The following is a 12,955-nucleotide window of genomic DNA, read 5'->3' on the forward strand; positions in this document are numbered from 1 at the left end:
GTCTCCAATTATTCCCTTTAGCTCCAATTTTTGTAAATATTGAAAATCAACTCAGTTTTAACATAAACTACAAATACTGTCAGATTATCATCGATATTTAAACATATTTAACCTACACACACTGTGCAAAGATCGTAAGTTGCCAAGGCTCTACAAAGTGAATGACAAGGCAAGGGTACTAAGCCCTTGCTCCAACTAATCTCCATCAGGTATCTTCACATTTACATATCTGGGTACTAAGTAGTCACATTCCACAGGAGTAGAATCTCCGTATTCACGAGAAATATACAAAACTGTGGATATGGGAATTTTATTGCACAATAAAATTCCTCGTGTATGTTTACAAAATTGAAAGTATTTTTAGTACTCTAAAAGAGGCTGTTAAAAAATAATCCAAATTTGGACAGTGTTTGTACCTAAAATACAATGTTAACAAGGCATCGTTACATAGATTCCGAGGAATTTTAAACCCAAAAATATAAATATAATACGAAAGTTACTAAAAAGGAAGATGAAACGATAAAAGGCATGAAAATATATCATCGAATGTGTAGGGCGAGCGAGCAAGAAAGTTTTAGTTAATTGTGATACTTGTCCTTGATCACAATTGTTGTAACTTAGAATTTATCGGAATTAATTTACGAAAGGTATGAACATTTTTTTGTTTCGCTGATAGTTAATATTCTAAGATAGTTAAACTTCTATGCTCATTAAAGTTTAATTGTCCAAAATCACTTTGGTTTTATTATTAAAATAAACTGATTTTTATTCGTGCATTACTATTAATGACAATAAACTCTCTCCTAATCTGAAATAGATGAATTTATTGCATTGCGAAAAATGTTAACACCCTTTTTAACACATTCAGTTTAAAAGAAAAACACTACCACTTAAATAATTCGATGCTTTTTCAAAAATATTCTATAACTTTATTTCCTCGAACTTGGAATATACTTTCATCTATTTTTATTTAGTCTTTAAAAATATTACACGAATAATATGATGTGAGAAATGTTACAGTACAGATTCAGATCAATATTCGAAAAATTGACGAAGTTGAGACAGTTTAAAGAAGGCAATCTATTGTAACAGAATGGAGTGATCGAAAACTTTAAAGCTGCTTTACTCGGAACCATTTTTCAAGCTTATTGAAGTGGTATATCAAAAACTAAAAAAGTTCTTGATTTAAAATTGAAACACTGTTGTAGAGAACATGTCTTTCCAGACGTTGGACTAGAATTATAATCATTTTTATCATAGTTTTCTTGATACTAATAGAAAGATGTATAATTTTTTACGAAAGACAAAGTCATGTTTTAAATTTACAATTTTTTACATTAAGTTTAGTTGATCAAATAACCAAACCATTACATATTCTGCAGTGTTTTATATTTATTTCTAACCTTAAGTTATAACATTAAATCTAATTGGTAGGGTGAATAATAATAAATGTAAAAGAGATAGGTGCATTTTTATAAAACAGAAATTATGCGACTTCTTCATTATTTAATAGAAAGTAGAAAATATAATTTACTGTTTAAGTATAGTCATAAACTTCTCTCTAAAATTTATTGTATACTCTAGTATACTGTGCATCAGGTTATTTTATAAGTCTCTAATACTTCAACTTTCGTTGCAATATTTTAGAACAGGATTTTTAATATAATAAATTTTTAGGAAGCGCAGAAAGATAGATACCGATTTTTTAAATCGAGGTGTTCTCTTTAGACACAAACATGTATTGTAAATACCCACTAAAACATCGATATTAAGTCGTAAATTTTGGAAGTTTTAAAAATTACTTGGTTCTATTATTTGACTACAATTGTTTTTTTTTTTTCTATTTTTGCAGAAAGATCCACTACGACAACGACGACAATTATGTGGCGTTAAACGTAGCGGACGAGTTAGAAGAAGAAGAAATCCTGAGTGGCATCGAAAAGGTCGAAGAACCTCGGGAGAAGTATCATCGGTCCCGCAAGAAACGAAAACGGAAACGGCATAAGGTTCACAATACGGGTCCTCGAGAAGAACTCGTTGATCCTGAAGAACTTCCTCCACGCGCCCGTTGGACAATCGTCGCAACTGCTTGCCTCCTTCTTGCCATGTCTTTACTATTGGTTGGAGTAACCCTGAGGATGGCACCGATTATAGACGACATGGGTAAGTAACAAAAATACGACTGAGACTAATATTTTAATGTCATTCTATCGAGCTTCCATTGACTTGTGAATGGCACTGTTCAATTATCTACAGTGTCACGAAGATAATTTAACTTAAATAATACCTTGTGATTAACACAGAGTAGTCATAATTCGTAGTGCAACCGAAAAGTAGACACTTTTGTGTAAAGCTCGAGAAATAAAAATAAGATTTTTCCATGCAATTCGTCGAGATCGCGTGCGATTGGTTACACACGACTTCCTTAACGTGTCTGCCTATTACTTATTATTTCTACTTACGCCTTGGTATTCACGAATATTTCTAGTTGTCTGGTTTACGTGATGTAACAAATTTTCAGAGTTTATTTGAAAATATCAATTAGGTTTTCGTGTACGGAATAAAGCTGGGGTTATTCGAATATTTAGTACTCGTATATTATTATTTCGAATATTTAAGTATCCAAGTATCATTATTTTGAATATTTGAGTAAAAGTTGTTCTGGATACAAGCTTATTTAAGTAATATTACGTAAATATTAACATTATGTAAATAGTAAAAATATGTTACACACACATAGCCGTGTTTGTATGTGGTATAAATGCGGTTTAATACAAAGCAGTACATGACATTTGTGCGATAGTTTTGTCATAGTGTACATATGATGTATATATCTATATTATGTCATATATGGTATGTGTTATTCGATATATGGAGTACGTGTGGTATTTTTAAGGTGTGTGTAGTATTTTTCTGTTATGCGTGATATTTATGATATACGATGATATATGCCTTATTTTTGTGTCATATTTATGGTGTGTATATGTGATGTGTATTATTTGCGTGTGTTTGACGTAATGATACAAAAATAACACACATACCACGCGTATATCATGAATATCACACACGCTAGGAAAATAGAACAGACACCATGGAAATATTATACGAACGTCAAACAAACTACACAGAAGCAGCACACATGCCATGTGCACGCTATACTAATACTAATAAATTCTACACACATGCGCACCACACACAGGCGCCTGTGTATTTAAAAGACAGTTTTATCGTTTCGTATAACGAATCAATATTTATTTGCACATTTATATCATTCGAATAAACTTATTCGTTACGGACGAACACTCCTAGTAATAAGTAATCGTTAACTGTATAAAACTGTTTTATTCGAATAATTATCTGAATAATGATTCATTTAAAGACCTAACACGGATATTGAAAATTTAACTCTTCCAGCTGATACTTTTGTGCAGATTAGTCGCAGGCGGTAATAAATTTAGAGGAATCTAGTAAATTTCTTTAAATTTACATAAAATGACATCTATTTTTTCGATTAATTTTAAGTTTCAGGGATATATTAATGAAACACAATATACTAATTTAAAAATAATAATTTAGTGAAGAAAAATATTAAAAGTAATATAAATAATTTTTAATCGTGTGACAGACTTTAGTTAGTTTTTGTTATTTTTTGTACAGACGACACATCTTTATTTTGAGACCTCAGTCGATTTCGTGATTTCATTTGGTTAATAACTAAAACACATTATTCGTTTAATATTTTTATATTAAAAATTATTATTGAATAATATTTTTTGTTTAAAAAAAATATAGGTTTCGTTAAATAAAAAATAAATAGGACAGTGGTTGTCCTCCATCTAGATGTAAAACTTTCAAACGAATATGTTGTATAATAGATTTGAGAACTTTTTCTGAAAGTGAAGATGGATGTAGGTTTTGAATTATAAACGTGAAATGTTCAAGTATTAGACTCTTAAAGTTATAAGATAGAAGTAACGTACTTCAACAGACATTCAAGTCCTTATGTTTTTTGTAAAAGGTTCCTTTAACAACTGTATGTTTAATTACTCCTAAATAAAGTTACTGTCTTAACTGGTCCTTTGAATCACAATATTGGGCCGTGCAATACGTATAACCGTGCGCAGTAATACAGAAAAATATTTTATTAGCCGAACTAATAAACCAATATTGAATCACATTATAAGCTTACAATTTCTTTGTATCCATGATATTTATTATTTGTTCGCGGAATGATACGGACCGCATCATAGTGCAGCGTTGTAATATTCTAACTTCCAAAATGTGTCGTACGAAAACTGAGAAAGTTAATAAAATTTACTTACGACGAATTGTCATCAAATTACAAGAAAAGTAAATTCGGTAATACGCAAAATGTGCTGGATCGTCTATAGTATCGAATCACTTTAGTTGAAGCATGTTCGAGAGCAAATCATTTTGAACACCTGTACTAGCAACATGTATATAAATAGGTAAATAAATCATCGGTGTTCGTTCGATTTCTTGGAGTACATCACTTTCCATGGTAGTTGACCTTCAACGACCTTCGATGACCTTTAACCGCATATGTTATTTACGCGTCTTAAAATGTTTCACTAGACGGAAAATAAAAAGACATTCCATTCAAATAAACATCGTTGACCTTTGCACTTTCTCTACCCCACCACCTGCGAGAAAATCTATTGTCGCACTCCTTAAAATCGAGCAAGATTTTTTTCGGTGTTAAAAGCAGGTAAATTATTTAGGTGGCCTATTTTTGAAATACCTCGCATAATATATTCTTACGTCTAAAAATCCTTATAGAAACGAACCAGTTTCGATTTACGTTTGTTCCACTTTCTACATTACTCGTCTATCAAGATGTCGACTTTTGAATTATCATTTAACGGTGAACGGGTACTTGGAAATCATAGGTACCCGAATATCGAGCATGATCGTGAGAAATCGGGTCGAATTCTGAAAGCATCCCTGTCGCATACGATTGCTCGGGTAACTGAAACGTTTCGAGATTGCTACATGCTCGAAAACTTGAGCATCGATACGATGAAAACTATTATTCGCATGGAATTGTTAACGGATTTATTCGAAGGGAACGCTTTCGACGGCCCTTTCTTTATTTGAAAATGTTTTTATCGACATTTCCAAGCGTTTTCATCTCAATCTATTGATAAACCAGAAATTTAACCTAACCTCACAATGTTATACAATATCTTACATTATAATTTATAGTTCAAAATAAATATGCGACAATTATCTCGTACTATATTTATAAATTAACTTCTAGAGTCTGCAGTTAAAATTTAACTACTTCGAGATAACGATACGATGAAAACTATTATTCGCATGGAATTGTTAACGGATTTATTCGAAGGGAATGCTTTCGACGGCCCTTTCTTTATTTGAAAATGTTTTCATCGACATTTCCAAGCGTTTTCATCTCAATCCATTGATAAACCAGAAATTTAACCAAACCTCACAATGTTATACAATATCCTACATTATAATTTATAGTTTAAAATAAATATGCGACAATTATCTCGTACTATATTTATAAATTAACTTCTAGAGTCTGCAGTTAAAATTTAAATACTTCGAGACAAGTATATTTTCGTATGTCTGCTTTCTTGTTGTTCATTTAAGTGTAAATTTTCGTAAGAGTAAACAGTTTATAAGATAAAATAATTAAATGGCGTGGTACGATTTGTTAGGAAACAATATTTTTATCATGTATTCGAGAGTTGCATTATATTGCAAGTTTCAAAAAGTGGAAACACTTTTTCCACAAACTGATAGACCAAAGTATTAAAACTAACAAATAGTTGGTTCTACGTTGATATCTATGTATAACAGATAATATTCTTCCTTAATCCTGAGCGCGCGCGGCAAGTATTAATATGCCACAGGTCTCATGTTGCATTTAACAGGAAAAGAGGATTTTCATCGCTGCAGGATTTAGCTCCTCTAATTGGATATTATAAAGGGAAGACTATTGACCTGGAACTGAAATCATACTTTTTGTAATGAACGCGATTATTGGAAGAATAAAAGCGATAAAAGAAAGCTCAGAGGCAAATTGATCGACGAATTGAGAGTTATCTGTAAATGAGGAATTAAGTAATAACTGTAAAGGAGATCGTGGTTTGTCGTCTAAATTTTCAGTTGCTTTTCCTGTTGGATAATATTATTTCAAATACGATTTTTGTTAACTACCACATTCGTCAAGTCATATCAAATCCTACGCGTGTTCGTTAAATTTAATTTAACACAAAATTAATTTACTCGAAAGTATAAGCTTATTTTCATTTATTTTTACCTGAGAAATCGTCCCATTTTCGGCTTTAAAGCAAATTACGCCACATGCTATATAAACAACATCTCCCAGGAAACACGGGAGAAGTGTCCGACGTTGATTTATGACGAAACTTTGTAGGTTTGTAGAGCAGCCAAAAATAAGGAACATGTATCTTCTTGTGCTGCGGAAACTCCAATTTATGGGGTGAAAGAACCCTCGAAACGTTCACACCCCTAATACTATCTGCGTGAAAATACAGGGAAGTTTTCTAGAAAAATTTTGCAAGCCGAATAACACGGTTCGAAGGAGAACAACATGGTGTACAAATCAGTAAAATAAAATTAATACGAAAGTCGCAAAATCACTTGTATCGTATTCCTAACAGTTTTATAATATATAGAAGTTATAGCTATTTTTCTTAGTTACATTCATATTACTATTCACATTATTAATTTACAATCGATTGAAATTATTTGTATAAAGCATGAATATGTTTTTAGTGTTGACAATTGAAAAAATGAAATGAGTAATTGTAGCAATCCTGTTGAAAGAACAATGAACGATATTGATTATTATTAATTTTTCTTTATTGACGTGTATGTTTTCACATTTCATCGAGCATCACATTTGTTTTAAAAGCTTCCCTTATCTCCGATAGTTTACAAGATAGCATTAAAAGAGAAACTTTTCAAGGTTGTTTTATTCCTTGAACTTGAATTCTCACAGCCAAAATACTATATGTATACAGTAGTTTTGGCTGCTTCACAAACTTGTAAGATTTCGTCAAAATCTATAATTTATTACAAGTATTTATCTCATTATTGAAGTTATTCTTTTTCAAAGAGGACGAAGCACCTTGTGTCATTATAATTTCGCGGAAATTATTTGTCCAATCGGTCTTAGATTTTGCACACACACACACACATACACACATCTGTTTCGGAGTGGTACTTGGAAAATTGCAAAGTTTTAAAAAACATTATTTTACAAAAATAACTTCAAAATTTAACTTCAAAGAACATGAAAATTTCTTAACTTTAATAACTTCCACTTAATTCTATAATAAAGAGATGTATTAAATTGAATTTAGAATACTAATACCTTTTGTACTCGATATAACATTGTTTTATAAAACGTAGAATTAAAAGTTGGGAGTTTAGTTTTGGTTTGTGTAGTGTGCTATGTATTACATCCAATTGTAAATATATTTATTTAAGATTTACCATAAAACATGTATATGCATATTACAATGGTCCTTATTTCATTATCTGGCAAATCTTTGAAGAAACCTGAAGAATAGTTCATCTAATACATAAAAACGTAACTTAAGTATTACTTAATCGTTTAACGAGAAAACGTGCCACATAGGCTTTCAAGTTTAACACGTAAAACTACATAAGCGCGGGTCCATCCCTGTTCTAAACGATATATCAAGTTTGTTCAACTACCTAGCATTAATATTTTGTTGGTATCTACTGATATGTAAACGATATTTTAATACCGATCGATCCAGTGGCCTTTTCAGTCGTTTTATCTGAGGCTATATGACCCGGTTAACGAATCTGTAGTAAAACATTCGTAATCTAAATTAAATCCACCGAAAAAGGCAAGCTGAAGCAATTTTTGCAACCTGGAGGTCATAAAAAATCCACTACAACCAGTAGATGAGAAAAACAATAAAATACTCAAGTATTTGTACATGTGAAACTTCAAGGGTCAGAAGTTTCGTTTTCCCTGTATCCAATGGAGCTTAAATTTTACAGGCACTATTTTTTTTATAAATTAGAACCATTCTACGACACGAGACAAAAATTTAGGCTATCTGTAACTTAAAATCATCCCAGTGTATACATAGAATGTATCATAACGTGTAGGGCTCACTGTGACAGTGAATTGAGCTCATAAAAACACTGAAAAATATTTATATAAACATACACCCAATTTGACCTTGTTCTTATGTTACGGTAATTCTTGTACTCTAGTAATGTTTGAAATGATACTACATATTTATTCAAGGTCGAGTCAAGGTCATTTTATTATTGGTTATTGAATTTGCCATTTTAACAATTAGAAAAAAACTCAAGGACACTTCAAAATAAAAGACATAATAAATAATGAATTCATTTAATAGTCTCTCTTAAACACTATGTATTTCGAATGAAATGTTTTTTGATCGAATCAACAGATAACAAGATATTTCAGATAGAAGTTCTTATTGACTCACCCTATATATGTACTTAGAATATACTTAGGTATTCTCAGTTGGTAAAGATAAATCGGTTCGAATTTTTTAAATGAAGTGTTCAACGATGCTTGATAAAGTGCTTGTTGAACGATAATATTTTAATAATATCATTGACATGATATTTTATACTTTTTGAGAGTTTCAAACTTGAAAATTTGCTTTAAAATGTTTGATTTAAAACAAAAATGCTTTAATCGCTCGAAGGGGTAACAAAGGTTATTAACAAATAGAAGAGAATTCCGTGTATGGACAGAACACACATATTTCCATGAACATTTTCATTGGTGTACGAGTATCTCCAATCAATGGTTGCAGTGGTTTCCGCATGTTGCGATACACACGTAGATAATGACTTACGTGTGTGATCTACACCATGCGTTATTATTCAAAAGTTTAGTACTTGTGTTTGACTATTTAGGATACGCCTCAAGAGTAAACAGTTCTCCGTAGCTTTCATAAAATATGCAATCAATCCCAAGAGACGTCACCTCGTATTGCGATCTTGGTTCGTTAATGTTTCAGTGCATCAATATACCGTGAACCTCTTGAGAAATAAATACGATATAATCTTACACACTCTGGTGCTTGATTGCATTTGTAGTTACAGGAAAGAATTGCTTCAAGTATTCGATCGTAATTATTCATCAAAACCAAGAAGGTAACGTGGATAAAAGATAAACCGAAGAAAAATTATAAGTACACTCAACCTCCCTATAACACGATTAATTCATTCCATGGTGTATCGAAACTGTGTTAGGCTAAATCCAAACATTGCATTGGAAATATTCATGCTATATGGAGGTTGTTCAAGTTTATTAATTCGTATAAGAATAACGTGTTATAGGAAGACTGTTGTAATTTATGCATTGTATTATTTCGAAACCACGTTTTCAAAATATCATGATGTAAGAGAGTTAATATGTATCGATTGACTATTTAGTCAAATTGTAATAGAAATTTTTATGTAGACATCTTGTTACGAGCTATAGCTGAACAGTAGCGATATCAAGTATATCACAGGTTAGATTTGTATGTGACCAACATCGAGAACCTTTGGGAAAGATACAGGATATTTCAAAATATGTAAGCATAACTTCAGAATAAAAAAAAAGCTCGTATAAACATACGCACAATATGTTCTTGTTTTCTAGTTATAGCTGTTTTTGTCTTCCAGTAATCCTTACGATGAATTGAGCTTTTTTCACATTAAAGGACTCTGTCTGAGTAATTAAAAAAATTGTCAATTAATTCGAACAATAGTTGGTACTTTTGAACGGATGAAGAGGTCTACGTTTAAAAGCTGGCATTTGAATCGAAGGTGCCCACTTCGAACAATTTTTGTGAGAATAATCGAACAATTGGTATAATCCAGAAACCGTTGTAATTCGGAAACGAGGTCATATCGAACATACGTTTATATGAAACTTTTTCCTTACTTTACCGTACTAAATTCGCTAAAGTTATATTTGTATATTTTAAAACATCCTGTATAGAGAACATCCTATAAACGAATTGATGTATGCGTAACACCGAAAATCATTACATGAGAAAGAGAGTCATGGCGAAACCGGTGTATAACTAACATTGTTTTTCGTAGACGAACCTGGTTATAACTAACAGAGGGAGCCACTAGGATAAGCGAGTTTTCGTGGGCGAACCTATCACAGACAGCCACCCAAATTAAATTAAGTAGTAAGCTACTGTTACTTGTAATTTGTTTAATACTCCGATGGTAACACTCGGGTCCGTTCTAACCCCACTCTAGATGTAATACGTTCGCTTCTTCTTCATATTGCTTTCAAGTTTACACCGAGCAAACAAATCAGAATAATAACTACAAACCCAAAATTATCGTTTACTATAATTCTACAAAATTTAGAGTAGATATTTTTAATAAATTATTAAGAGAATACTCGCGTCGTAGATGCACGCGACATTGGCCATTATGTCTTTTTTTGAACTTCGTCGATATATTGGGTTGTTCGGAAAATCATTTCGTTTTTTTTTTTATGAAAATGAAACACAATTTTTTTAGATTGTATAAACATTGTATTAAATTACATATTCTCCATTTTAGAAAACAATATATTGTATATATATATACATATATACGCTAACTGTAGTAAGAAAAATTATATATAAACAATTATGGACGCATAAGATTATAAATTGTGGAAATATAAATATTTATAAAAGTTCGAGGTAACTTAAGAATAGATACCAAATATAACAATTATTTTTCATTGTTGTTTACCTTGAAAGAAATAACGTAAGTGGTAAATGATTCGACCTTACTTGAGTACCTTTAAATAAATGATAAATAATGTAAGTAATCTTAAATAAATAGTCTCTTTTCTTTTCGGAATTCATTCTTAAGTTAACTTAAATTTAAACAATTTATAATATTATTTACCTATTATTGTTTACATATAATTGTTTCCTTTTATGAAAAAAACGAACTAAATAATTACGTCTTGTACAGATCATATAATGTTTTATATTTTTCATCATGATTATTATCAAATTTTTACTATCATAATTTGTTAGAAAGTTTCAATTATGTTACTATATTAGTTCTTGTACGAATATACTACAAATTATGTAAATTAGTTTAATTTGTTAGTATGTAGTAATTTGTACTTGCTTTAGTAAAATATATACTGAAATTGGAACGATAAAAGAAGTATTAGTACGACCCTTGTGCAAGAATGATAGTTTAATTATATAAATTAATCCAATCCCTTCTATATCGAAAAGGACTCAAAAGAGACGGTCGAAACGTTTAATAAAAACATTAAATTTCCCTTGTATTGCTATAATCAACTTGGATGAGTCTTCTATTAAATGGTACAATGCTTCTCATTAGTATTTGCTATCATCTTCGACAACCACCTAGGTGCAATTAATGCGATGCTAAACTTCTAGATATATTCATAGAAACAATACAGTGTGAAATTGTAATCAATTTTTGATTTTCGAACATCTCATCTGTTGTCCCCCAGGAGCATGGTGTCTCACTTTGAATTCGTGTCTTGTTGAGTAGAGGAATACTCTTTAGAAGAGCCACTCTATGGAGCAGCTTTCAAGTCGGCTCGACCGTTCTTTAAACGTCCTAGATATTTTTTTTGTTTTTTGCAAAATCCGAGCACCATGGTCCATGACCAATTAACCCGTGGAGATTGTGCGGCAGTCGATAGTACTTCTAAAACAGGGTCCGGCACGTAAAAACACTTCTGCTTTGAGATTCGTGCACGTACCAGGAACACACGGACACGTACACATCAGAGTGAAATGCGCACATGCAGCGGTGGTGCTTGGAGCTCGAAGACGCTCCGCGGCTTTAAATTAAAGGCGCACGTCTGTGAATTCTCCAGTCAGGCGTCGGATTTCCGTGGTGCAACCGCGTTCAGGATTTCATTTTGTGATTTACCGCTTGAGCTTTCCGTCTCTGAAAGCGGACGATAAGCTCCGGGACGATTCAACCTGGCGTACTCGTGTTAGAGTACCGAGCTCCGATAGTGGTTTTTTTTTCCCCCAAGTGAAACGAGTGCCAAACGTACCCTTCCTTTAAACAAACGTCTCAACTTGTTCGACCTGTGTCGTCGTTCTATTTTCTATCGATGAAAGTTTCTCATGGCCGCGTGCAATTTGTCGAAAACTGTTACATACACAAGAATCAGATCGGTCTCGATAACGAGAAAAATAAATGACTTTCGTGGATAACCACGATCCAATATCCTAACGCGAATTGAAGTAAACCGGTTCTCGATAGTAAAGCGAAACACAATCAACGGTATTGTGGAGATAACTAAACGTTGTAATAAAAACTCGAGGATAACACATTTTTCATTATTCATATTATTATGACCTGTACGCTTAAGATTGTACAAATTATGGGGTGGTTTAATCGTTTAATCTTCAATCGCCTTACTTGATAACGAATTCTTTTCATATAATCGGATTAACGTATCTGATCACGCAAAAATACAACACTTTTTGTTTTATACTGAACCGCGTCAAATTTCATCTGTTTCTACGCGATCATTAAGAATCGAAGAATTTTTGAAATAACATTTTGAATTTGGCTGAAATTCAAATAAAAATATTGTCCTAATCTTCGGTGATATTTAAACGTATCGTTCAAGGATATTCAAAGCTTGAAAGTCTTTGATTTTGCAATAGTTTGAAAAATAATACTCAACTTTTTCAATAAATTTGAACTCTCGAAGCGGTAGTAGGATAAGATGAGCTTTTGGATGCTTACAGCAAAGATAGATGTCTAACAGAGAAAAATTGTTTCAATTTGAAAAAAAATGTTTCAATCCATTCGTTCGAATCATTCGTCAATTTTCCGTGTTATTACGCAACTATAAGTTTTTTCAAGGGATAAATTAATTTCTTCTATAGGAACATTATTTATC

At 31.8% G+C, this 12,955-nt stretch overlaps 1 protein-coding gene across 1 annotated transcript in view; it reads left to right on the forward strand.

The window, feature by feature from the left end:
- Positions 1-12,955, forward strand: part of LOC143143040 (uncharacterized) — a 72,909-nt gene that overhangs the window by 16,182 nt on the left and 43,772 nt on the right. Inside the window, exon 3 of the mRNA XM_076303882.1 lies at positions 1,853-2,163. Coding sequence (XP_076159997.1) covers positions 1,853-2,163 — 311 coding nt within the window. The remainder of the gene's footprint in view (positions 1-1,852; positions 2,164-12,955) is intronic.

Source organism: Ptiloglossa arizonensis, chromosome 2 (assembly GCF_051014685.1).
Source record: "Ptiloglossa arizonensis isolate GNS036 chromosome 2, iyPtiAriz1_principal, whole genome shotgun sequence".
Lineage (NCBI taxonomy): Eukaryota > Metazoa > Arthropoda > Insecta > Hymenoptera > Colletidae > Ptiloglossa > Ptiloglossa arizonensis.